General features: G+C 50.5%; 1 protein-coding gene across 1 annotated transcript in view; it reads right to left on the bottom strand.

Moving 5' to 3' along the window:
• Positions 1-2,211: 2,211 nt before the first annotated feature.
• FER1L5 (fer-1-like 5 (C. elegans)) overlaps positions 2,212-23,431 on the bottom strand; it is an 87,490-nt gene continuing 66,270 nt past the window's right edge. Inside the window, 33 exon segments of the mRNA XM_006900714.1 lie at positions 2,212-2,268; positions 2,371-2,518; positions 3,035-3,144; positions 3,312-3,502; positions 3,945-4,044; positions 4,239-4,380; positions 4,582-4,697; positions 4,927-5,019; positions 6,580-6,719; positions 6,992-7,140; positions 7,311-7,481; positions 7,917-8,008; positions 8,182-8,343; positions 8,768-8,887; positions 9,180-9,284; positions 9,388-9,438; positions 10,028-10,053; positions 10,204-10,366; positions 10,448-10,594; positions 10,904-11,008; positions 11,270-11,431; positions 11,647-11,825; positions 12,830-12,983; positions 13,400-13,552; positions 13,664-13,827; positions 14,325-14,427; positions 17,024-17,138; positions 17,425-17,588; positions 19,559-19,687; positions 20,987-21,142; positions 21,226-21,403; positions 21,965-22,065; positions 22,834-22,958. Of these exon segments, the coding sequence (XP_006900776.1) occupies positions 2,212-2,268; positions 2,371-2,518; positions 3,035-3,144; positions 3,312-3,502; positions 3,945-4,044; positions 4,239-4,380; positions 4,582-4,697; positions 4,927-5,019; positions 6,580-6,719; positions 6,992-7,140; positions 7,311-7,481; positions 7,917-8,008; positions 8,182-8,343; positions 8,768-8,887; positions 9,180-9,284; positions 9,388-9,438; positions 10,028-10,053; positions 10,204-10,366; positions 10,448-10,594; positions 10,904-11,008; positions 11,270-11,431; positions 11,647-11,825; positions 12,830-12,983; positions 13,400-13,552; positions 13,664-13,827; positions 14,325-14,427; positions 17,024-17,138; positions 17,425-17,588; positions 19,559-19,687; positions 20,987-21,142; positions 21,226-21,403; positions 21,965-22,065; positions 22,834-22,958 (4,271 nt within the window).

The raw sequence follows: 23,431 nt of genomic DNA, 5'->3' as shown, positions 1-23,431 counted from the left end.
AAAGTCTCTGTCCCCCTGAGTTTGCCTTGTAAATACCAAAACATCTTTCACACCACTCTTTCCTCTCTCCCTACCATTTATTGTCCTCTCTAAATGTGACCTGAGTTGGAAAAGGCCCTGGAATCTTTGTCTGTTGTGGTCTGAGGCTGCGGGACAAACCAGCCTTCATTTCCTTGGTCTGTTGTACTCACTGGCCCAGCCTTTGTGCTCCAGTGAGTCGAGGTGGTTGGTGTGTGAGTGACCTTCCCAATCAGAGAGCCCTGAAGGCCTTAGTCATGCTTAGCTGGCAGTAGGTGTGCAAGGCCATTGACGTTTAGGAAACTTGATGGATAGCACAAGATTGTGAGGCTCATCACCTCCAGGCTGGGACTCTGAACTCAGTGCTTTTCAGGCCACACGCAGATGTTTCTGCAGTCTGGCCTTGCTTAGTTGCATGTTTTGCTCTTGCCATGATTTTTTGGAACCCTGCGTTGAATGTTAAAAGTGTAAGAATGCTTTCTTTTTATAGCCTGGACATGGATACTCCCTAGAGAAGTAATTTGGCTTCTTTCCTTACTGGGTAAAACAATGTTCTCATTTACAAGTCTGAGAAGCAACAGACCCTCATCATCTGTACTGAAGGAGTGTCTTGACTAGGCAGCAGAGCCTGAAGGTCAGCCTCTGTATGCTGTTCTTTCTGTGCTATCCACTCTGACAAGGGGGTCACATGTTGCTCCTCTGTCTGCCCTGGTATTCAGTTGGCTTACAGTCCAGCATTTCCCTGCAGGACCTGGAACTCAGAGACACTCCTTGCCACAGACGTCTGTAAACCAGTTGCTGCTGAGTCGAATCCAATTTGTATTGACTGAGTGGGACAGTCGACCTGGCCCATGGGATTCCTTGGCTGTAAGTCTTTGTGGAAGCAAACTGTCAAACCTTTATCCTGCAGAGCAGCTGATGGGTTTAAACCAGCTGGGCACCTGACCATTGTACCACTAGGGCCCCTGCAACCTGACAGAAATTCTTAAAATGGTTGACAGAAACCAAACATGAGCTTTTGCCACAATGTCCTTTTCCCTGAACCTCAAGGCTGTTCTCCTCTGCCCCCAGCCTAAGCCAGGGTGAAAGGAAAGGTCCCTTCACTGCATGTTGTTCTGTTTTGTAGAACCGCCTACGTCACTCCCCATGTCCTGAGTCAAGTGTGGGATTAGAGTGGGCCTGCAACAGACAGGAACCTTCATCCATCATCGCCACAACAGCAGGGATGTTCCGGATGTCACTGGGACCTAGAGCTTGGTGTCATGACCAAGTTAGAATTGCAAAGTCAAGTCACTGTGTATGTTTTTTTAGTGCCTGGGGAGATGGGCTGGGCCTGTGTGGAACGAGGACCTGTGTAAATAGTGGAGATGGAAGATGGTCGCAGTGGCAGAGGCTTCTCCAGGCACTCTGTGTGACAGGGAGACTGAGTCCGTGGTGTGGATGGTTCCACTCATGGATTCCTGGGCCTTCAGAGGACAGGGAGCACGTGGGTGCCATCTCCCCAGTCTGCAGATACTTATGTGTGTGGCTTAAGAAAACAACCGTTTCTGGCTTCTAGTTCTAGAAACAGTTAATGTTTCCATTTGTTAGTAAGGGAGTTCTTGTGATAAGGAAGTATGCTGCCAGCCCAGAGACATGTGGTTTGAATCTGCCAGCTGCTCCGCAGGGGAAAAGATGGCTCAGTACTGCACTGGGTGCTCTAACCCTAGGTTTGTGCTGGAGGAGGGAGCTGGCGTGGACCATAGGGTGGCAGGTTTAGCATGGACATTGGGAGGCAGAACACACAGCCAGTTCCCTCCTTATAGTCCACTTTGTTTTCCTCTGACTTTACATTTTGAGGTTGAGAAATGGTGGTTAAAGATGATTGAAAGGCAGGTGTTTTCAGTCTTCAGATCTTCAAACCTCTAAATTACAAAGTAACTCTCTGTTATGAAATTTTTTATTGTGGTTGAAAATTACAACTCTTCCCTTCTTATTAGAATTTATTTCTGAATGGAGTCATGAGAATATCCCAAAGATAGGGCTCATTGTGAGCAAGAGAGCACTAGGCGGATGTGGGTGAACTCATGTGAGTTGGGAGATCTTGCAGCGAGTGTCATCGGTCTTGGGTTTTAAGGTAGGCAGGAGCTTCAGATCTTAGGATGCAGGAGTTACTGTTGCTGATAGTTAATGAGTGATGACATTGCTGAATGTTCAGTGTTCCAGAATTACTCGAATTGCAGGTTTAATCAAGTGCATGGCCAGATATTTCTAGAGAGAACAAATGAGGGAGGTAGGCTGAAGTCCTTCTCAAGAGTCATCCCTGGAGCCCCTCCGCCCCCCCGAGCCCTTGTCCCTGTAACTGTCCCTCACTGGAGTTGCATAGATGAAGTTGGACAGCATGAGGAAGAAAGTGAGAATGGTAAAGGCGCACAGGATCTTGTAGCGGCTGCGTCTCCAGAACATGTGCCACATGTTTATCACAGGGACCTTCAGCTGCTTGTAGGTGGTGTAGATGCGGCTGCTTATAAGCAGGAGAGAGTGATCAGAGAATGGGAGGAGGAGAGGGGACATTACCTGAGCACAAAGCAGCTTCCACTTGGCCCTCTCCCCACCGCCAAGTCTGTCTTCTTTTTAAGTGTAATCAAGCATTAAGTTGGGTTGGTTGGAAGTAGTTTCTCTGTCTCCTGTGGGCTCACCAGACCATCATCGTTGTTGTTGTTGTTGTTAGTGCCGTCGAGTACGGCTTGTAGTGACCCTGTGAATAGCAGATCTGAACCTTGTCCTATCCTGTGCCATCAGTATCTTCCCCGACACACAAATGACAGGTCACTACATTATGTAAGAACTCTGGTGGCCTAGTGACAAAGAGCTGCGCTGCCATCCCTAAGGTACATGGTTCAAATCCACCAGCGGCACTGCCAGAGAAGAATGGGCAATTTCCTCCCATGAACTTTACTGCCTCTGAACCCCACTAGAGGGCCAACTATTGCCCTGTAATTTGTTGAACCTGTCAGCAGCTCAGCCCAACTCTTACACGGGGGTTTGAAGTGTAGGGTGCTGGTTGGGTTCTGACCGGCCTTGTCCAGCAGGCCTGAGTGAGGCTTCTTTCTCTGTCAGAATCTCCAGAGTCATGTTCACTTTCCCCTAGAAATACAGCAGGTGGTGGAAAGCGGACCTCAAGTTAGCAGGATTAAGGATAGTCTTAGGGCCTCTTCCCAGGATCCAGAAGGGGAAGGGGCCCCTAGGGGTCATTAGAGCCAGGTTTCCTGACCTAGCAATCCGAGTCAACAGACAGCTTCCCCAGCTCCTACCGACAGGTGCCATTTTCCATCATCCAGGGCCTGACAAGGCCACCAGCCAGTCACGGTCTTCTTCTTAAAGAGGGATATGCGCTGGCCTTGGGAGAGGGGCCATTTGGGCTCCATGTTCATCATCTTGAGGGAGCAGACTTTGGCTTTCCGGGCGGGGAATGGCATATCAGACAGATCCATCTCCAAGACGCCTGCAACCCAGAGGCCATCAGCAGGGAGTCGCTCCCCTTGCTCAGGGGCTTTGGTCAGAGGCTGTCAGTGGGGAGTCCAGCAGGGAGTTACTGTCCTGACTCTGGGGCTTTGGTCAAGCCATCAGGGGGGAGTCACTGCCTTGGCTCAGGAGCTTTGGCAGAGGCCAGCCTAGGGGAGTCAGTCACTTGCCCTGGCTCAGGATATTGTTCAGAGGCTGTCAATAGGAAGTCACTTCCCTGGCTTGGCGGGGTGGGGGAGGGGGCGCTTTGGTCAGAGGCTGACCTGGGGGAGTCAGTCACCTGCCCTTGGCTTGGGGGGCTTTGGCAGAGGCCATTAGTGGGGAGTCGCTGCCTTGGCTCAGGGGATTTGGTCAGAGGATGCCAGCGGGGGGTCCAGGGGTGGAGTCGCTGCTCTGGCTTGGGGGCTTTGGCAGAATCTTACCTATGAAGTCATCTGTAGATAAGGTGTTATTGTCCCAGACCTGGATGATGAGCTGGGGGGGAAACTTCATCGAGGTAGCGTCCAGACTCCACACGTAGTCCTAGGGGGTAGTAGAGCATTCTGCTGCCCCTTCTCTTTGCTTTTATAACCCCTAGACATATTAATAGCCTGTGATCTAGCAGTGACAGACTAGCAGGGAATTGTCTGAGCACACATTTCGTGAGTTGTGGTACAGTTTGTAGGTGTCAAAGGGACAGGGAGGAAGCACTCCAAGAGCCTGTTTGGGTCTGTTACCTTCTCTCTCTGGACACACATGTGCTCAGCTGCCAGATAGTCCATGGTGAAGATAAACCGCCAGTTGAAGCTCCCCTTGCCAGTCACGGAGTGATAGTGGATGTCTGTCTTCTGCATGTCATGCTCTAGACCAAATAACCACCTGGAACCAAATACTTGTCACCTGGGGTTGGTCTGTCTTGCCCACATCCCTAAACTGGAGCCCACATCCTTGTGGGAAAAACAGCTTGGCAGTCCATGGAAGTGGAAGGTTGTCATCCCCAAGATTAGAAAGCCCCAACAAGAATAACAGAATGACAGAGCTGGGGACCAGTGGGTCCTCTGGGAGCCCCAGTCCTCTCACCCTTTGATGTAGATGTCGCTGGACTTCTCGCCCATAACACTGTCCTTCAGGTCCACACTGTCCACTTGCCAGATGATGCAGCGCAGCTCATACCTGCAGCCATTGGTGCTCTGAGGCTTTGCTAACGAGTGGCTCCCCAGCCTCAGCTTTGGTGAGCGAAGAGAGGCCGAGAGGGCTTCTCTCCATGCTCGCATGTGTCTTGCTGAATTGGGGGAATTCATAGTAGAAAGCTTCCAGGATTCTCAGTGGAGGATAAGTTACTGTATCTCAGTGTTTGGGGACAGTAGTGTTAAACACTCTGGGGAGGTGGAACTGAAGTTTAAAGTTTGGGCAGTGGGCCGCTACTCACCTTTTTGGCTTTCTGGGGCTGATTTTGACTGGAGGACCAGGAGGGCCAAGCTTCTTAGGGAAGATGTCTACCCACATCTGCACCTTTCCCTAGAGCCAGGGTAGATGGGTTGGTTGTTGGCTTCCCTCTGCCTTGGGTTCCTGACACCCAGGGCTGGGTTGTGAAGGTATCTAAGGTGGGATTGGACCCAGATGAAAGTCGAGCAACTGATGGCCAGCTTGCCCTTGGCTGGAAGGAGAGTGTCCTGAGGTTGGTGTGGGGTATTATAGCTTGGAGGCTGAGGGGTGTGACACTTGGCAGCTCCTGCATGACTGGGGTCTGTCTAGAGGATTAATGCCATTTGGCAGACCATGTTCATACAGGGCTCAAAACTGGGGTTGGGATTGATTTTAGTTAGTTAGTTTGTTAGTTAGCTAGCAGTTTGATGGTCTTGAATAAAAGTCAACTAGATCAGTCTCAATGCTCAGGTCCTTTTATGTGGTGTAACTACCACTTAAGGGCATTAAACTAGCCACAAAGCATAGGGGTTTAAGAGAGAAGATAGGGGATAAAATGTAAGAGAAAAAGGGCAGAACTACCAATATCGGTGAAAAAAGAGAAATATGTTCTTTTTATCAAACTACCTGACCAAATTTTATTATTATTTTGAAGGTGACCCTGTTTGAGGAGAGAAGTTTAATGAGAATGGTTTAAAAAAAGAAAGGGGGGAAATCAGCAGAGAACTTTTCTCTAAACAAGCTATCAGCTTGGAAAATGTGGAGAATGCAGTGACAATTACAGTGATTGGAGTGGCAATGATGATGAAGGCACCTTGGAGATGGTTATGCTTCTGCTTGGGCCTCCCTGTGCCACCCTACCCCGGGGGGAGCTAATGCCAACAGCATTGGCTCTTAGGATCTTCGGACCTGAGCTCCCCATGGCTGGTAGCCTTGTTTCTTGTGGGGGACTTCTGCTCTAATGTTCTCTATTCCTTTTTTCCTTCTTCCTAAGGTCCCTACCTCTGCCCCGCAGGTCGTCTCTAATGCTAACTAATGCTGACCATGATGTTGGCCCTACCTGGCTTAGTCTTGAGTTCTGTTGTGACCTAGCCACCATGGTGACCATGCTGGAATTTGAAATTCTGGTGGCAGAGCTTCCAGCATCACAACAAAGAGGCCTCTCCAGTGCAGCAGGTGGATGCTGTCCACTGAGTGATAGTCCTGTGGCTTTTGGCTAATCAGCATGCATACTTAATCATGTGCTTGTACTGGTTCATGCACCTGAGCTCTCCTGCACCTCACTTCAGGGGCGATGCCCTGGCTGGGAGAGCGATGCCCTGTCTGAGTAAGAGCAAACTAGATCAGTACTAATCCCCAGGCCATGTTGTGTAACCTCTCGCTCGGGAGCCCTGGTGATGCAGTGTGTGTGGCCTGCTGACCTGCAGTGCTGATGCATCCACTGCTCTGTGGGAGGAAGAGGGCAGCCTCCTCTGTAACGATTTACAGCCTCAGAAACTTGATTGAGGGTCACTGTGAGTTGAGACCTCCTTGCCAGCAGTGGGGTTGGGAGGACTTTTAGACAGCTCACAGAAGCGTAAGAAAGGAGATAAGAAAAAAAAAAGAAAGGAGATAAGGGATAGAAACTGTAGGTGTGCCCCTCCTGGCTCAGACCTGGTCGATGCCCGGCTGACTGTCGCTGTACAGGGTGCGGGTCTCCAGGTGCTCAGGCACAAGCCCTTGGGTGTGCAGGACATAGAGTGCAAGGCGCTCCTTTTTGGATCCCAAGTGCTGAGCGGTGGGCGGCTTGGGCTCTGGGATGGGGGGGGGCAGAGGGAAAGAATCACAAAGTGTTAGCTTCCCACAGCCGAGGAGGCATTCCGCTTCCTTCCCCAGCCTGGCTGAGAACAGGGTTAGCAGCCCTCTGTATGAGTAAAGGAGAAAGGGGGACAGGCTCTCTCCGGTTCAGGAGGGAGGAGGGATCATGCTTTGCACCCCACCTCTAACCTCCCAGCTTTTCCATTCTGGAGACCTCATGTGTCCCAGCCTGTGCCCGTGCTTTCTGGGAACATCCTGTGCTTCTCACCAAAGCTTTGCAGCTTGATTTTTCTCCCATTGTAAAAAACAGAGTCATCCTCAACGTTGAAAAGTGGTGGAGACAGCCCTTTCAGCTTGGCGTGGCGTTCTAGAAGTTGGCTTGGAGACATCTGATCGCGCCACCTGAAGGGTCCTGAGCTGTGGTGGTGGGTGAGAGAAGAAGCGAGGGAGGGTTTGAGTTCTGAACGTGACTCTGAGCTGCATGACCACTGGAGGTGGAAGCATGGGTGGGAATGGGGCTGGGCCCGGGTTGTGCAGGCCTCTGAGGGAGCCATGAGCTCATCCCCTCCTGCCCCCTCCCCACTCACTGGCAGTAGGATTTGGAGAGCCCACAGCGTGCTCCAAAGCCAGACAGGAGCCGGTTTTCAAGGTCAATGACTGTGGTTCCAATCTTGTCATCAGGTAAAAGCAGATCGAAGTCGTAGAGCTGGATCTCTAGGTCCTTCTCCAGAGGGATGTTGCATTCCAGTTCAAACATCCTAGGGGAGTGATTTGGGAACTGCAGATATTATGACAGGAGGGTGTTCTGAGCTCTAGCTGTACTATGCTGTCTGCCTGACTCCCTCCAGCATCTCAGCCCATGGGCACCCCATTGTTTTATGGTGAGTGTGAGAGCAGAGCTGTGGATTAAGCCGTTGGCTACCAGTTACCATTCCTTGGTTATGGTTGCAAAGAACTTTTAATAAAGTTGGGTACAGGACTCCAAACTTTGTTCCCAGACAAAACCTTTTGACAGGGAGTATAGATCTGGACACCCAGCCACTTCTGCCTTGAGCCCATAGAGTGTATAAGACACTGTGCTGAACACTGGAGACTGGAAAGGAATAAATGTGTTCTCTGCCTCAGGGCATTTACCCCCAACATCATGTGAATGGGAGCCCATAAAACGGAGCAGGAAGATTGGGGCAGCTCACATGCCAAAGATGGGATCCAGTGTGTTGGGCCGATAGGCATCTCGCTTGCCAAACTGTTTCTGCCCCACTTTGAGGATCACATAAGGGTCACACTGGGGATCACAGACATGGTAGTAAGAAGAGCGGGAACTAGGTTGGTTCTGAGAGGGTGGGTATGAGGCACGGATGAGCCCTTTGGTACTAGATGGCATCTCTGGGGAGCTCCAGATTAGGGTATGGGGAGGTGTGGAAGACCCTTGGCTAGGTGGGGCTGCTGTTCCCTTACCAGACCGTTGTAGTCCTGGGGCTGCAGGCTGAGCGCTCGGACCACATACACCCGCACCAGGCACTCCTGAGGGAAGCCTTCTTTGTCAGATCTAACGAAGAACTGACGAGGAGGCTTGGTGGCCTTAGGATCCTCAGGAAATGGGTAGATGCGGAAAAGGCCCTGTGTGTATTTTGGAGATGGCAAGGAGATGGCTGTGAGAAGGGTGGTGGCTGATGAAGCACATCTGCAGGGCCAACTAGGGGGTTGGGGGTTTGGGACCAAAGAATTGCAATCACTAGATGAGATCCTGGGAGTTCTGGTGGCCCAGTAAAGGAGCTGAGCGGCTGACCTGAAGGCACACGGTTCAGGTCCACCAGCTGCTCCTCCCTTGCCATTTACTACCTCCAACAACCTGCTGGAGGGTCAGCTGTGAGTCCGTCCCTACTTACCAGTACACATCAGCAGATGAGTCTATACTTTCTACGGATTGAACTCTCATTTCAGAGCAGTAGCCCTAAGTCCCTGCAGAGCTGTCTTGGCTCTCCCACACCCAGAATGCTTGGGCTGGGCATAAGGAAATAGGGACGAATGAGCCAGGGCTCACCTTGAACTCTCCTACCACGGGGCTGTCCAGCACAGGCTTCTCCTTGTAAAGTCTGAAAGTCTGGCAGAAGTCCTGCAGACCTTTGAAGTCTGGCACAGCCTCCAGCTCACAGTCATACACCTGTGAGGGAGTGTGCATCCCACTGTGGTGGAGCGCAGAGGGGCATACCCCCAGGACCAGGGCACTGAGGAACCACCAGCTCCCAGGCCTTACTCCAAAACATGTGCCCCACTACCATCCCTGCATGCTCTAGCCCTGTCACTGCAAGGGTGTGCTGAGGGCCGGGGAGGCCCCTGTGGAGACAGTGCAGATGTTCCCCTGCGAGGTTGTTCTTAGAGGAATCAAGGCCTCATGTGCTGGCTTTTGCCATTCCATCTCTCTCAGCACCTTTCCCTCCCAGGGGTCCCCAAACCTTTAGTGTGTGGTAATCTTTGTCCTGCTGCTGCCTGTGTTTGTGAGCCTCATTTGTGGCCCAGGACAGCTTACTCCACCAGTCCACATCAGGCTCATAGTCACCCTGGAGGGAAGGGAGTTAAAGGGTGTGGGGGAAGAGTCGCACTGCTCCTCCACTCCCCACAGACACCTTCCCCACTCCCTCAGCTGCTTAGGCTGTTTCCCACCTCTTCGTTTTTGGACTTGAGCCAGAACTTTTCATAGAGGTAGTCTAAAAACTGGAAAAAAAAAGAGCCGAGTTGAGGTCAGGCAGCACATACCTTGCTCACACTTTTCAAGGGTGATAAGGAGGAGCCAAAGCTAAGGGTTATTTGTTCTTTGCTCTTCCTGTAAGCGCTCTTAGTAATTCGGGAACATGAGACTTTATGTTTGGGAATAAGAAGAGGAAGCAGATTTCCCATCCTCATTGCTGTGTGCATAAACTAAATTCCGAAAGTGTCTCAGAAATGCAGGCTCTCGAGTCCTATAGGCCTGTTGACTCTGGATTTACTTTTTATCACAGTGCCCACGGAGCTCTGTGCATAAGTTGACAGGCCCTACGTGTGTAGTAGTCCTGAACCTCAGAGCACACTGTAATCACAAGCACGACTGCCTGGCCTCTGCCTCCAGCCCTTCTGATGTCACTGAGTGACTGGGTCTTCCCAGGCTATTCTAATGTCCAGCTAGCATGGACTTCACTGTGCTAGAGTGCCATGTGTGAGGAGATCTCCCACTGGACACAGACCTGGGGTAATAGAACTCTATAACTGACCACATGTTTCCTAGAAATGGTGCTGGAGAAAGTGGGACCTCAAAACATCTACTTACCTCCTGGCACTTCTTCACTGACAGTGCTGTTTGGAGAAAGTGCAATTGTGAATCTCAGGAGAGGGGGAAAAGGGTGGGTGGGAGGAGCACCAGCCCAGAGGGGAGCCAAGGCCTTCCCCTACTCCCCATGAAGAATGGAGTTGAGGCCAAGTGAAGGGCAAGGAGAGGGGCCATACTTGGAATCCTTGGGGGCACATAGTTGTCAGCCCAGGGGTCACAGAAATAGGGCTGCAGGAAGTTGATGTTGGCCTGACCCACTACAGTCTGCTCGCCGAAGTCCCTGATGTCCACCACCTTCACCACCAAGGGCAGTGAGTAGGCCTCCTCTGTCGGCATAAACTGCATCCCCCAAGGAGAGGTGGGAAGTGTGAGTGTTCCCAGAGAGGAGAGCTGCCCAGCCCTAGCCCGGAAAACTCTTACCAGTGTGAAGAAGAGAGCAGACTCAAGAAAGTTGGGGTTGGTCTGGAAGTCCTTGATAGGCTCTGTTCTCAGGGAGTGTTCCCCACATTCTATCAGGAGATAGGGGGACTGTACATCCTTCATGTTCCGAAGACCCCAGACCAGAACCTGATAGAACGGGGGGGGGGCAGAGCTGAGGGGCGGTAGCAGGGGCCGTGTGAGGCTCAACTGCTGCAGTGGATACTAAAGCCTTGTGTATACAACCCACAGTTGAGATTCACATTAAAGGGATTAAAAATATTTAATCAGAGTGTCTGGTCTTCATCTTTTTCTTCCTTTCTTCTGTTTTCCTATCTTCTTGGGGTCCAATTTAGGGTCAGATAGAAAGGTCAGCAGAAAGTTGCACAGTGCCCACTCTATCAGCCCATCCTCGCCACCCATGCTTACCCAGCCCCTCCCGCGTCACGCCATCATCACCTCAATAGCCACCTTCTTTAACGTGGGCTGGATATCCTTGGGAAGCATGTAGATGTTATTCTTCCAGGGAACATTTAAGATTGGTGGCTTCGTTTCTCTCACACTCTTGAGGGTTGAGATGGCAAGCAGAGAGCATGAGATCCTTTGGGGCTGGTCCTTCCATCCCACACCACATCTCCGTAGAATCCCATGGGTAAAATACAGTGGGAGAGCTGTGGGCCCTGTCCCAAGCCCAGTGTCCTGGTTTTCAGTCCCAGGCTTTCTCAGGAGATGGAGTTGGGAAAAGATGACTGGACATGGAGCGGGCAAGGTGGGGAGGAAAGGGGACCTGGGCATTACATCACATTAAACAGGCTCTTCCAGTACCTGAGTCTCAAGGATCAGCTCACAGGATGCTAAGATTTCACCTTCTTCCTCCCCTAATCCTTTTATAAGGGGGTGCCATCTCAATGGGGGAAGGGTCCGATGTTTGAGATCCAGCCAGACTGCTGGGGACCACATGCTTCGTCCCCACAAGCTCTGCTTGCCCTGGAGGGAAGTGGAAGTTTGTGAGACATGAAGGCCCAGTGCATGCTGTTCATTTCCTTCCCTGGGTTATGACCCTGCTGACATCTCACACTCAGGTTTGCGTGGTGCTTTCCAAAGCAGTAGGCACCAATGGAGCACTTCCATCCATTTTCCACTACAGGAAAAACTGGTCCATTTTGTGACGTAGATCGGTGACCCCCAGCCCCCCGCTTCACCTGGGAGTCCTCCCACAGTTCCAGCATCATGAGTGGTGGGCTGTCTTTGGTGTCCTGGGGGTTCTCATAGAGAAGGAGGTGCAGGAAGACAAGCGTCTGAGCCCATGTCGGGGCTGAAGAACTGCTCAGGGTCTGGGTGCACTGACTGTGGTTCAGGAAGACGGCCCGGATGTAAGACGCTGCAGGCGGGAGGGCGAGAGAAGGGTGCTCACGTCCTTTAGTCGTCAAGTGATGTCCTCTGGCTGCTACCCATGCCGGTGCAGCTGCCTAGAGGGGGCCCAGGCCTGGCACTAGTGCCAGGTGTGCAGAGGCCCACCCATCTAAGCAGCAGAGTGACTGGGTATCGAACCAGAGGCCAAGGGGTCATTTAGTTCTATCCACATGTACATCATGCCTGCTGTGTTTGGAGGAGCCTGGGGGACTGGGTGCACTGTGGCTGCTCTTCTATAGTATCAACTAGTGGCTTTGGCATTAGGGGACATTGTGTGATTGTATCACCCTTTTCTCTTTTTACCATTGTGTTTCATTATTCGCTGTGTGTTGTGCAATAATGCATATAGATTATGTTTTATATAATTGATCATTATTCTATGTATGTGGTCCTCTTAATGCAGGTGTTGATACCCAGTGGACACAGCTCCCAGTGGACATCCTGAGAATCCTACTGTCCACTGCCCTAGTCCAGACTTGCATCCTTCTCTCTGACTCTGTATAAACAATGCCACTTACAGGAATGAGTAGGAGCCGGTGATTCACCTCCTAAAACTTCCAGGATATAGTATAGGCTCCTCCTGCCTGGGCCTGAAATGACTATGTCTCCTCCCCTCCCGTCATCTTCTGGTCATGGTTCTCCAAGTATGTCACTCTCTTTTTTTTGCCTTCAGGCATCTGAGGTTTGCTTTCTGCCTGCTGTTTTCTCCTCATTGGTCTAAATACATCCACTTTAAGACCCAGTTACGGGTCCTCACTGTGACAAGCCTCTTCAGCTTTGCCATCTTGATTCCACAGCACTGGGGATCTACCTCAAGGGCAGCCTCACCTTCCATTCTTCGTTTGCGGTCGACCCCTGCCCCTAACAAGATGGTGGTGGGGAGAGTACTGCCCTTTCTTGCCACATTCTTTATGCTACTGGATGCCCTATTGCCAGGCCCATGAGAGATAGGGGAGAAAGGATGCCACTTACCCTCAAACATCTGGATCTTGTTGGGCATCAGGTTCCTAGCCTGATAGACATAGCAGAACAGCTGGTAATAGTGGGGCTCTAGGTAGGAGAGAAGCCCATCCATTATCTTCCCTGGGATCCCCAAGGCCTCCGTGCACCTCCTTTCTTCCACACTCTGACTGTGTAACCCCTGTCTCAGGTACTGGGCTTGGGTGGCCCGTGTATATACCCAGTAAGACACTCACTATTGAAAATGCAGTAGATGAGGGGTAGGTCGGATGGAAGGGTGTTCTCTGGCGTGGGCCTCCAGATGTTTGAGGGCTTTCTGTTCACTTCCCATAAGGACGCTCTTCTCTCCTCTGTCCCTTTTTCCTTTGTTTGTGAAATCTGATCCATAGCCAGTGCCTAGAAGGGTCTTTTTTAAGGCTTTTGGGGGCTTTTGCTGTCTTCTTCCAGGCCAACCCCAGCTCACCCACTGCGTCTGACCTCCCCGGAATGTGGATCTGAGCTCCACCCCCAGTGCTGCATGCCCAGCCTCAACCAGAGAGCCCTTCTCTGCCTCTGGAAGTTGGGGCTGCAGGGAGGCTTTACCAGGGACCCCTCAAGAAGAAATATGGGCGCAATGCCCTTATCCTTCTTGGGGACCAGTCGGCGGCGCCAGCACCGGCGGCGGAAATGGCTGGTGGGCTGAGCGTTCAGGTGGAACTTGGAGCCGAAGGTGCCGTATTCCCAGCCCTCGTCATCCTGGGCCACATTAGGGCTGTGCTGTGGGAGGAAAGCCCTCTGGCTGTGAGGGAGGCGGTCCTGCATGCATGTAGGTCACGGCCAGGCCCTCTGCCTGGGGGGCTTCCTCACCAGCTGCAGGAAGGAGAGGGTCTCCTCCTCATGGGTCAGCTTCTGGGGACTTCGGCACCGGATGCGCACCCAGCGTCGCCGCCTGATGGAGTAGTAGGTCTTCTCCACAGAGTTCCATGCTTGCGGCAGGCTAGCAGGCAGCACCCCTACTCCATATTCCCAGCCTGTGGGAGGTAGGACCACAATCTCACACCTGGAGAGGCTATAGGATGGGCCCTGGAAGGACAGCTAACAGGGCAGTGATGTTCCTTAAGTCTCTCTGACCTTGAGGGCTGCTTTGCATAAAGAATTGTTCATGTTTTGGCACATTTGGGTCACATAACAGGTGAGAAACAGTGATTGGATCTTAACCCCGATCTTCCTGTGCATCTGCCCCAGAGCTGCTGTGAGTGAACTGGATCTGCATTCAGAGGCGGCTGTGAAGCTTTTCTCCAGGCCAGCATCCTCCTCCCCAAGGCACATACTATCCTAGCTCAAGTCAGAGACCTGCCATGAAGGTTTGAGGGGTGGCTGGGGGGAGTCTCCCTAGGAGTTCAGGCTATCGCTATCCAAAAGCTTGCCTCCTCGGAGGCTTTTGGAAGAATGAATATCCTGGCCTGGCGTCACAGCTCAGCGGAGGCTTTTGGTCCTTTTAGCTCCATCCTGTGACCCCAAGACTAACCCTCATTGTCCACTGCGTGGTTCAGTTCCACATTCCAGTTCTTCTGAATGTACCAGCCTCGGGGGCACTTCATGTTTTCCCGGGCATCTATGCTGTTTCCATCCTGTGGGCAGACAGAGAGGGAGAGATGAGGGACATGTGCACTGGAACAAGGCCTATCTTGGCCTCATACACCTTCACTCTCCCTCATCTGTGCATCTCCTGGGTAGTCAGCAGCTTCCAAACAGATAGGACCCAGCCCATTGAGCAAGACAGACTCTTCTGCCACCCATAATATGTTTTTACTGGTCTTTTTCTTTTTTTTTAAAATTTAGGTTGTTTATTTTTCATTTATTGAACTTTAAGATAAGCTTTATTTTAAAAGCAACTTTAAATAAGCCACTATAAAGAGTGTCATTCACCATAAATAAGAGCTAAATAGGAAATGTAATAATTACTCTAAAAATAATATGACAATTCTAGTTAAAAGCTGCAGTCTGTCCAAGTCTTAATTGAGCTATTTCTTGTTCTCTCCTTGTTAAATGCTGAAAGGTGGATATTAGCATGTGCTGAGTCCGAGAGGTTTTCAAAGTTAATGTATTTGACTGCTAGCCAAAAGGCCGGAGGCTTGAATCCACCCAAAGGCTGCTCAGAAGAAACACCTACCGACCTGCTTAGAAAATACAAGACAGTGAAGACTCGTGGAGTGCCCTACTCTGACACATGCAGGGTCCGAAGCGACTGGTCAGCAATGAGTAGTCAGTATGTGCTGTGCTGTCCAGCATGTGTGGCCACCAACAGCCTGGGCTATTTAAGTCAATTAGAATTCCAAACTGGTTGTGTGAGTCTGTTACTGGACAAATAATGGGTCCCTTGCCTTCAATCACAAAGCCAGATATACGACAAAACATGTTGCTTATTCATATGCTTTATGTACAGATCAGGAAGACACTCAGCCCTTTAAGACTGCCTTGCCATTCCATGTGGTCATACCTTGTTGTTGTTATGTGCCATCCAGTCAAGACATTTGCAACACAGTAACTCTGAATCCTGCCCTATCCTGAGCCAATCTCACCATCTCCAACAATACCTGTCCCCAGTACCGCAGTTACTGAATCAATCCATTGCATCCAGGGTCTTTCTCTCCTATGTTGTCCCTCCACCTTTCCAAGCAAGATGTTCCTCTCCAAGGACTGGCCTTCCTGGCAACATGCCTAAAGTATATCATACAGAGGTTTAAAATCTGTAGTCAGCTATTCTGCTTGACACATTGTCCTGATAGTTCAGAGTAACAGGCTCCATTTGGGAAGGACAGTTAACATTACTGAGAAAACAGTACCCAGCTTCTACAAGATGCCTATATTTCTACAAACAAGGTCCCAGCTTAAGCAACTTTAGTTTTACAAACAGTGCCCAGTTCAAACAATATTAACCCATATGATACCTTGCAATCTCTCTCCCCAATGTTAAAGAGTTTTCTTATTTTGGGAAGTGATGTACCTTTTGGAAACAAATTGTATTTTTTTTTCTCTCAATACTGGATTATCCCTTTACATTTTCAAACAGTAACATTTGCCCAGGATATGAAATGATAGTCTAAGGCTGGGGTTCTAAATGGTCCTGCACAAAACTATCTACTACATCAGATCAGCTAATTTGCAAAAAACCAAACACAGATCTAGAGAGTTGGGGACAAACAAGATGCTGAACTTCATTCCAGAGAAGTTAACCAGTAACATAAGATAGCATTCAAACAACAGGATGCTAAATCTTATTACAGAGGAGTTAACCTGTAATGAAGCAAAAATTCAAGCACAGGGCAAACCTTCAGCTTCATGTAACCCTATTACTTTGTGTCAATGAGAATCAGCCTTGAGGTTTATTAATGCTGTGTTCAGGTTGACTCTGCCTGGTGGCATGTTCTTCAGAGTAGAGCTGAGCTTCAGAGGACTCACATTAACTGACTTCTGCATCAAAGCCAGGGGCATTTGAACTGACAATCTTTTGGTTAAGGAAACCATTTGCACCACCCAGAGACCTCTAAGTAAGACAGTAACAAAAAGGGAAAGGTTTGCTACTCAGTCTCACTGCCACAGCTGACCTGTACTCCTGGATGGTGCCGAGGAACCTTTGTGATGCAGTGGATTAAACTTTGGCTTGCCAACCAAAAGAAAAACTGGCAGTTCTGATCCACTTGTTGCCCCTTGGGAGGATCAGCCAGGCTGCTTCCACAAAAATCCATGGCCTCAGGGACCCTGAGGAGGAATCCTGCTCTGTGTGATAAGTCATGAGCAGTTGGAAGTGATAGCCGTGGGTATCTGTTTGTTTTGCACAGTACAGACAGAACATTTTCATTATTGCTGGAGGGGCTGCTGAACAGTGCTGAGTTAGACCAGTCCCAATTGAGCTGCCCTCCTTGAGGATCGGGACCACCTCTGAAAGAGTCTTGAGAAGTGAAGGTGTATCTTTTGTTGTTCCCTGCAGTCTTAAGGCATCTAAGGAGTTTTGGGTGCCTGGTGGTCAGGAGCTGCATAGCCAGCCTTAAGGCACGTAGGGGCAGTTATGAGTTGGCACTTGGGTACAGCCAAATCACCATCGTGGGATTCAGCCATTAGCACAAGCATAGGGAGCAGGGCTCAGATTGTACCTGCTAGTGCGGGGCATGTTCCACTCCCGAGAGCCCAGCTTGCCCACCTCACACATGTGCTGCAGGGGCTCACCACGTCTGTGTTTGGGATGGCCGCAGGCACCCAGGCTCCTGTCACGTCTCGCCACTCGTTCTCATACACCTCCTCCAGCACCTGATTCCTGTTGATGTCTGTGTCCAGAAGGAGCCTGAGGAGAGACCACAGGTTTCCTGGACACCTTCCTGGACTTCCAGGCTCCAGAGTCTTCTGTTGGCCATGTACTTTCTTCTCACTCTGCCCAGGCAAGGCCTGGCATACAGATAGGTTAGTGGGCAAGGCCCTGTGTTTGGGGCCCAAGGACGAGACTGGGGGTGCCCAGATGAGCTGACAAATATGCATCCCTCAGGGTGTCTGTTTTATCTGTGCCCACCTTTCCCAGGATGGGGAGGGAAACCCACACGGATACAGGCTCGGGACAGAATCCCCAGCTCTACCTTCTCTGAGGCTCCACTATCCACTTCCCCTGCCATTGCCATCCTGGAGGCACCCGAAAATTCTCCTTGGTGGGGGCTGTGTGTCCTTTGACATCTGAGAAATTGGGGCAGTTGTACAGCGCATGCGGCCCCCACTGGTCCTTGTATTTGGCCTGGTTCTCATACTGGGGGAGGGAAGAACATCAGTGCCATGGCCTCAAATGCATGGAGGGACATTGCACCTCACCCTGGCCCAACTCTGGGTGTGGGTGCCTTCTGGCAATGGGCCAGGCACAAAGGGACCCTGTGATCCCTGGCGGTGGGCCAGGCCTTTCATTACCAGGGAGGGGGCAGGAAAGGAGGAAGTCCTGCTGAGACAAACCTTGAGAAGCCCCTGTGTTGTCTGTCCTGGGGGAGCCTGCAGACATCTCAGTCATAGCACTCCACCCACCCCACCCCAGCTGAAGTATTGCCTCAATACCCTTTATTTCCCCCTCAGATGATTCATTCTTATTTGTTGGGTGTTACTAAAAAAAAATTATTGAGATTTTTTTTAACCTTGGATTTCCATTAATTCATTATTGCATATTTTCCTCCCTACCCCGCTCTGGTGGCCTAGTGGCAAGAAGCTACGATGAAATCCTAAAGGCATGTGGTTCAAGGCTACCAGACCCTCTGTGGGAGAAGGTTGGGCTATCTCCTCCCATGTGATTAACTGCCTCTGAAAACTCATCATCAACTATGGGTCAGTTCCCACCCAATGGTAAAAACAACAAACACCCTCCCTCCCGTTTGCTTTCCTTTAAAAAAAAATCTTTCATTGTTGCACAATTTCCTCCCTCTCCCTGCCCCCTAGTCCACTTTGCTATGCACCTCTTGTTCTGGACTGTTGTCATACAAATAAATAATACCTAATTATATATTCCTCCCCCCCCCATATATTCCTTTTAAACAGTTCTTTCCCTCATATGTTTAAGAGAGAAGCTATGGTATGGTCACACAATGGAATACTATGCAGCACTGAAAAACAAGGGACTCATAGAATATGGTACAAAATGGATGACCCTAGAGGACATTATGCTGAGTGAAATATCTCAATCACAAAAGGACAAATACTATATAATGTCACTGTTATAAAACAGTACTGACATGGGGGTTGGGAGAAAACTAAGAAAAGAGGGAATAAATAATGTAAACAAAACCCTTTTTAAAGCCAGAGCTCAGAACCACTGTCAGTCTGCAAGACTCCATTTATCCAGCACTCCATGTAGGCCAAATTCAATATAGGGATTCTCACTGCCTCTCTAATCTTCATACCCTGTCTCCCAGGGGAGGAGGAATCACTTGAGGTCAGCTCTGCCCCCAGGTGCTCAGCCAGCAAAAGGAAGAGACTAGTGGAAGCCTGTGACCTACCTGTAGCCCCCCTCGCTGCAGACCCAGAAAACATCCCAGGCTGGACCCGCCTGTGCTCTCTTAGTCTTTTTTTCTGCATTCCCCTTGCTGGGCAAGAAGTCCCTGCCCCCTTCTCCTGATCCTAAATACCACCCCACCTCTACATTCCCAAGCCCTATATGAAACTTTTAAAATGTATAAATATCTTCCAAATGATCACATTTGAAATGCTGTTACTGAAAACTTGTTTTCTATCAACCTTTAGACCCCCTCTCTGGAGTCACACCCTCCCCTGGCCTTCCAGCAAGGTTGTCTTTCCTGATTCTATTTCTTGAACAGTCTGGCCCATCCTGGGCCCCAGGATTTATAATGTGTTGGGTCATTGCCTCAGTTTCCACTCTCCTGCATCCCTGGGAGCAAAGACTGAAGCCACCATCAGGGTGTGGGAACTGGAGAAATGTCGATCTGCACCTGCCTCAGAGGGAGTGACCAAACCTAGGGAGCTACCCTCGCACTTGCCAGTGGGACTTATCGAGGGGTCCTGAGCTGGCCACAGCTGAGAATGTGCCATCAGACCCCCTTCTGCAGTAATGCTTCTTTTCCTTTTCAGTGCTAGAGGTTGTTATTGCTGCTTCAACCTTCCTCCTACTGTTCCACCCCCTGTGAAGCCATTCTCTGTCCATTGCTAGGTCTATCATGCCTGCCCCTGCCTGCCATGTGCCCATTATAGTGTTCTCTGTGCCCAGTGCCCACCCAAGCTCACCATCTCTGCATACACGGCCAACTCGCCATGGCGAAGCAGCTGAAGATCCTTGCTGTCTTCCACGTTGCCAAGCCACATGCAGACCCGGAGGTGACCTGGGAGCGTGTTCTGCCCTTCTCCTTCTGGGTACTGAGGCAGAAGCAGGGCCATCTGCCAGGGACAGCCAGTCTCCCAGGGGTGGGGTATAGGTGAGGAAGGAGGCTCATATCGGGAATGGGTCACCCTGAGCCCTGGGGAACAGAGGACCTCACACTGTGCTGGATGCTGGAGCTAATAAGTGACTTTATACAGAGTTCTTGCCTTCAAGACACCCATGGTTCAGAGTGGGGGGCAACGTACAAATGGCAATGGCAAAGCTCTATAACCCTGCACATGACAGGTTGGAGAGCAGGGAGTGGATGGGCAACATTGCCTAGACATTTAGAGGGCTTCAGCACTATCAGATTTAATGCCAGCATCCCTTGTACATCGGCATGGTGCTACCCTAAGTGTGTGTCATAGATTTTACACTCTCCTGAAGTAGGCAGCATGGTCACTTTATAGAAGTGCAGACTGAGGCTTGGACAAGTTCAGGAATTGGCCTCTGGTCACACAAGCCAGTGAGCAGCAGAGCCTGGGGTCAAGTCTCAGTGGTTCATGGGCCTGGGAAGAACATTCCTTGTGGTGGGAAGAGCAGGGGGCAGTGTAGAGTAGCTGGGCTTAAGATGGTATGGGCCAGAGAGGGAGGACACAAGGAGGGGTGGTTAGGGGCCAGATCAGCGAGGCTGGCCTTTCTCCAGGGAACTTTGAAGGGAGGGAGTGGAATAAACCATCTGCCTCAAGAATATTGTTGGGCAGAAGGGTGGTAATGTGATGTGATGTTCAGTTAAATTGACTTGCAGAGATCTGATTGACTGGTACCCAAACCTTCTGGACTATTAAATACATTGAGTGTTATCTAATTATGGTTTAGGGGAGAAGTGACAAAGGACTAGGCTGATGGTGGCCCTGAAGATGATGGGAAATGAAGGCCATGCATGAGAGAGATCCTTTGATGTTTCCTGTATGTTACAATGAGCCCTGTGGCTCATCTGTGGAGAGCTGCGTGGAAAGGCCACACCTCTAACAGTTAGAATCCACCAGATGCTCTGTGGGAGAAAGATGGGCAGTCTCCTCCTATTGGAATTATAGCCTCAGAAGAAAACCCACTGGAAGGTCAGCTATGATGACCCAGAAGCAAAGGCTTTGATAAGTTAATAGCCACCGGTTCCTGCCTTCCTCTAAAGCTAGGTAAGGCCTTGGATAAAGGACCATGGAGAAGGGAAGTGGGGTATGCCCTCGGGAACTTCCGCCAGAAGTGCTCTGGGACTTTAAGGTGCTCCTGGAGGGTGTTTTGGGCCCCTCTTCTCTTGAGGACTGAGGTGACCTGAGAGCCCCTTTCTGTCCTACCTGTAAGAGGAGTGTCTGCGTCTTCCCACAGAATCTGCCAGACTGCAGAGGCCCAGCCCGAGAGAAGAGGATGGTGTGGGCGGGCACCTGTGCGTAGGCCACGTGCTGGTCATTGGCCATCAGCCAGATCATCACGTCTGGGAGGCTCGTCTGGGGCTGCAGAGCCACGAGCTTGTAAGGCCCACCCGGCTGCCTCAGCGCCCCCCCCCTCCTCCCTGCGGTGCCCAGACAGAGCCCACCTCAGAGAGTACGGAGTTGAGACGGTACAACCAGCCCTCCACGGTGGTCACCATGTCCTTGGGCTCAGCTTCTTGGGCCTGTTGGACCAGTTCCTGCAGGAGGAGCCTGCGAAGCTCCCCTCTCTTCTTATCCAGGTCTGTGGCTTTGGGCTGGTTGACCAGGCAGGGCAGAGGGCGCCTGGGGCCAGAGAGGAGACTGCACCTCACTTAAGTGTCATAGCCCCCCAGCCCTCCAGCAAGGCCAGAGTCTTTCCTCACCCTGAAATGCCACTCTGCTGCCCTTCCCCACTCCTGTTAGGAAGTTCTGTTCCCTGGGGTCTGGCCTCATCTCTGCTCTCTTTCCAGCCTGGCTCCTGGGCCTCCATGGGGAGAAGAGTGTGCTGTGAGATTGGAGTGGAGGAGGCACTAGAATGGGGAGTATGGATATGGAGAGGGCTTTTGACAGGTAGCTACCAAGAGGAGGACATTTGAGACATAAATGTGCACAGACTGGCCATTAGGGCTTGTCTGGATGACAAGGAGAGATACCATTTTGTGGCGGCAATGTGGGGAGAGGTCAGCGCCATTTTCTGGAAGAATCCGAATGTCAGGGGAAGTGATTCTGCTGTTGGCTGCCATTTTCAGCCTGCAGACCTTGAACAGAGCTTCTGTATCTAGTGGAAGAGGGGTTCTGTAGGTCCTAATCTGAACTCTCTGCCCTCCTTGCTGGATCTGAACCCCAAGCCCTGGCCCCTCCTACTGGCAGTCCTCCATCAACTCCTTCAGCAGCTTCTCCCAGTGCAGGAGCAGGGCTGGGTCCTTCATGTTCCGGATGGACTTCAGGACTTCTAGATTGGTTTTCTGCTCAGTAAGAGAGGTGGTGGGGAGAGCTGGCGTCAGCATGGAGCTCACTGGGACAGCTACTCGGATTAACTGTTGGACTGTTCCTACCCCACAGGAGTAATGGGTGACAGAAAGGAGCTCCATCTCAACCCTAACTCCCCACCAAAGCTGTGGGACCAGAGGCAGGTAGGATCAGCTTGCTCTCCTGACTGAAACCCACTGAGTGACTTCTCTAAGGGTACTTGATAGACACCTAAGACCCTTCATGCCCTGCTGCCTTCCAAATCTACTGTTCTTATCCCATGTCACTTTTATACCCTCCCCCCAACTTAAAAAAAAAACAAAAACTGGGATATCACCATGACCTTGTACATGCTAACAGTTCCTCTTTACCCTGTACCACAAATTCCTACACATTGGGATATCACCATGACCTTGTACATGCTAACAGTTACCCTTTTTACCCTGTACCACAAATTCCTACACATTCTTCAGGACCTTCCAGTGTCACTGTTTTTGTGGACACTTCCTTTGATCATCCTTTTTGGACTTCTCTTTTCAAAAGTCTTTGGCCCTTGGCTTTTCGTAGCTCTCTCCATCACAGCTTTAGTAGCCTTTCACAGCATGTGAGGACAGGACCGTATTCGTCTATCTTTCTCTCTTAAGTGCTTGTCACTGTGCCTGGCACCTCTCAATTATGGGATGCATGACTGAGCCATGTGGCTGTTGACTCAGTTTCTCAACTTCCCATCAATTACCTGAACCTTTATTGGCATCATCACTTACCAGGCGGTTCGCAGTGAAGTGGAGGAGGTTGAGACAGTTTATGCGGAAGCTCACATCCTCCCAGTAAGAGGTCACGGCCACAACGGGCTTGGTGTTATACCAGGGCACATAATGGTAGATGGTCCCTGAGACACAGAGATGGGGAGGTTATGGATTGAATTGTGTTCTCTGCCATAAAAAGGGTCAACGTGTAACGGCCAAGACATTCAGTAGTTTGGCAGTTAGGTACTGATATAATGTGCAAGTCATGCAGTGGTATAACCATCCCGTGTGAAGTGACCTGATGTGTGAGCCAAGCAGTTGTATGGAGATGAGGCTGGGAGGCAGCACTCTTAATCAAGTTGCAGTCCTGATCCAGTGTAAGGGGAGTTTCTTGAGGATGTAACTTATTTCACCTTGTATCTTTTTTTTTACTTTTAGGAATTTTTTTTTTTTAAGTAACCAGAGAGTAAATTTATTCTGGCATCTCTACAGTAAACTTTAACCTCACTGTTATCTTCCCCCTAAATACATGATGATTCTGTGCACTTTTAATGGAAATATACTTGTAGATTTTTTTTTATTCCATTCATTCATTGTTGCACCCTTCTCCCCACCC

This window comes from Elephantulus edwardii, unplaced genomic scaffold, assembly GCF_000299155.1.
Source record: "Elephantulus edwardii isolate Elephantulus edwardi_28Jun2011 unplaced genomic scaffold, EleEdw1.0 scaffold00291, whole genome shotgun sequence".
NCBI lineage: Eukaryota > Metazoa > Chordata > Mammalia > Macroscelidea > Macroscelididae > Elephantulus > Elephantulus edwardii.
Note: the sequence above shows the minus strand (reverse complement) of the source record. Positions and strands in the feature narration are given on the sequence as shown.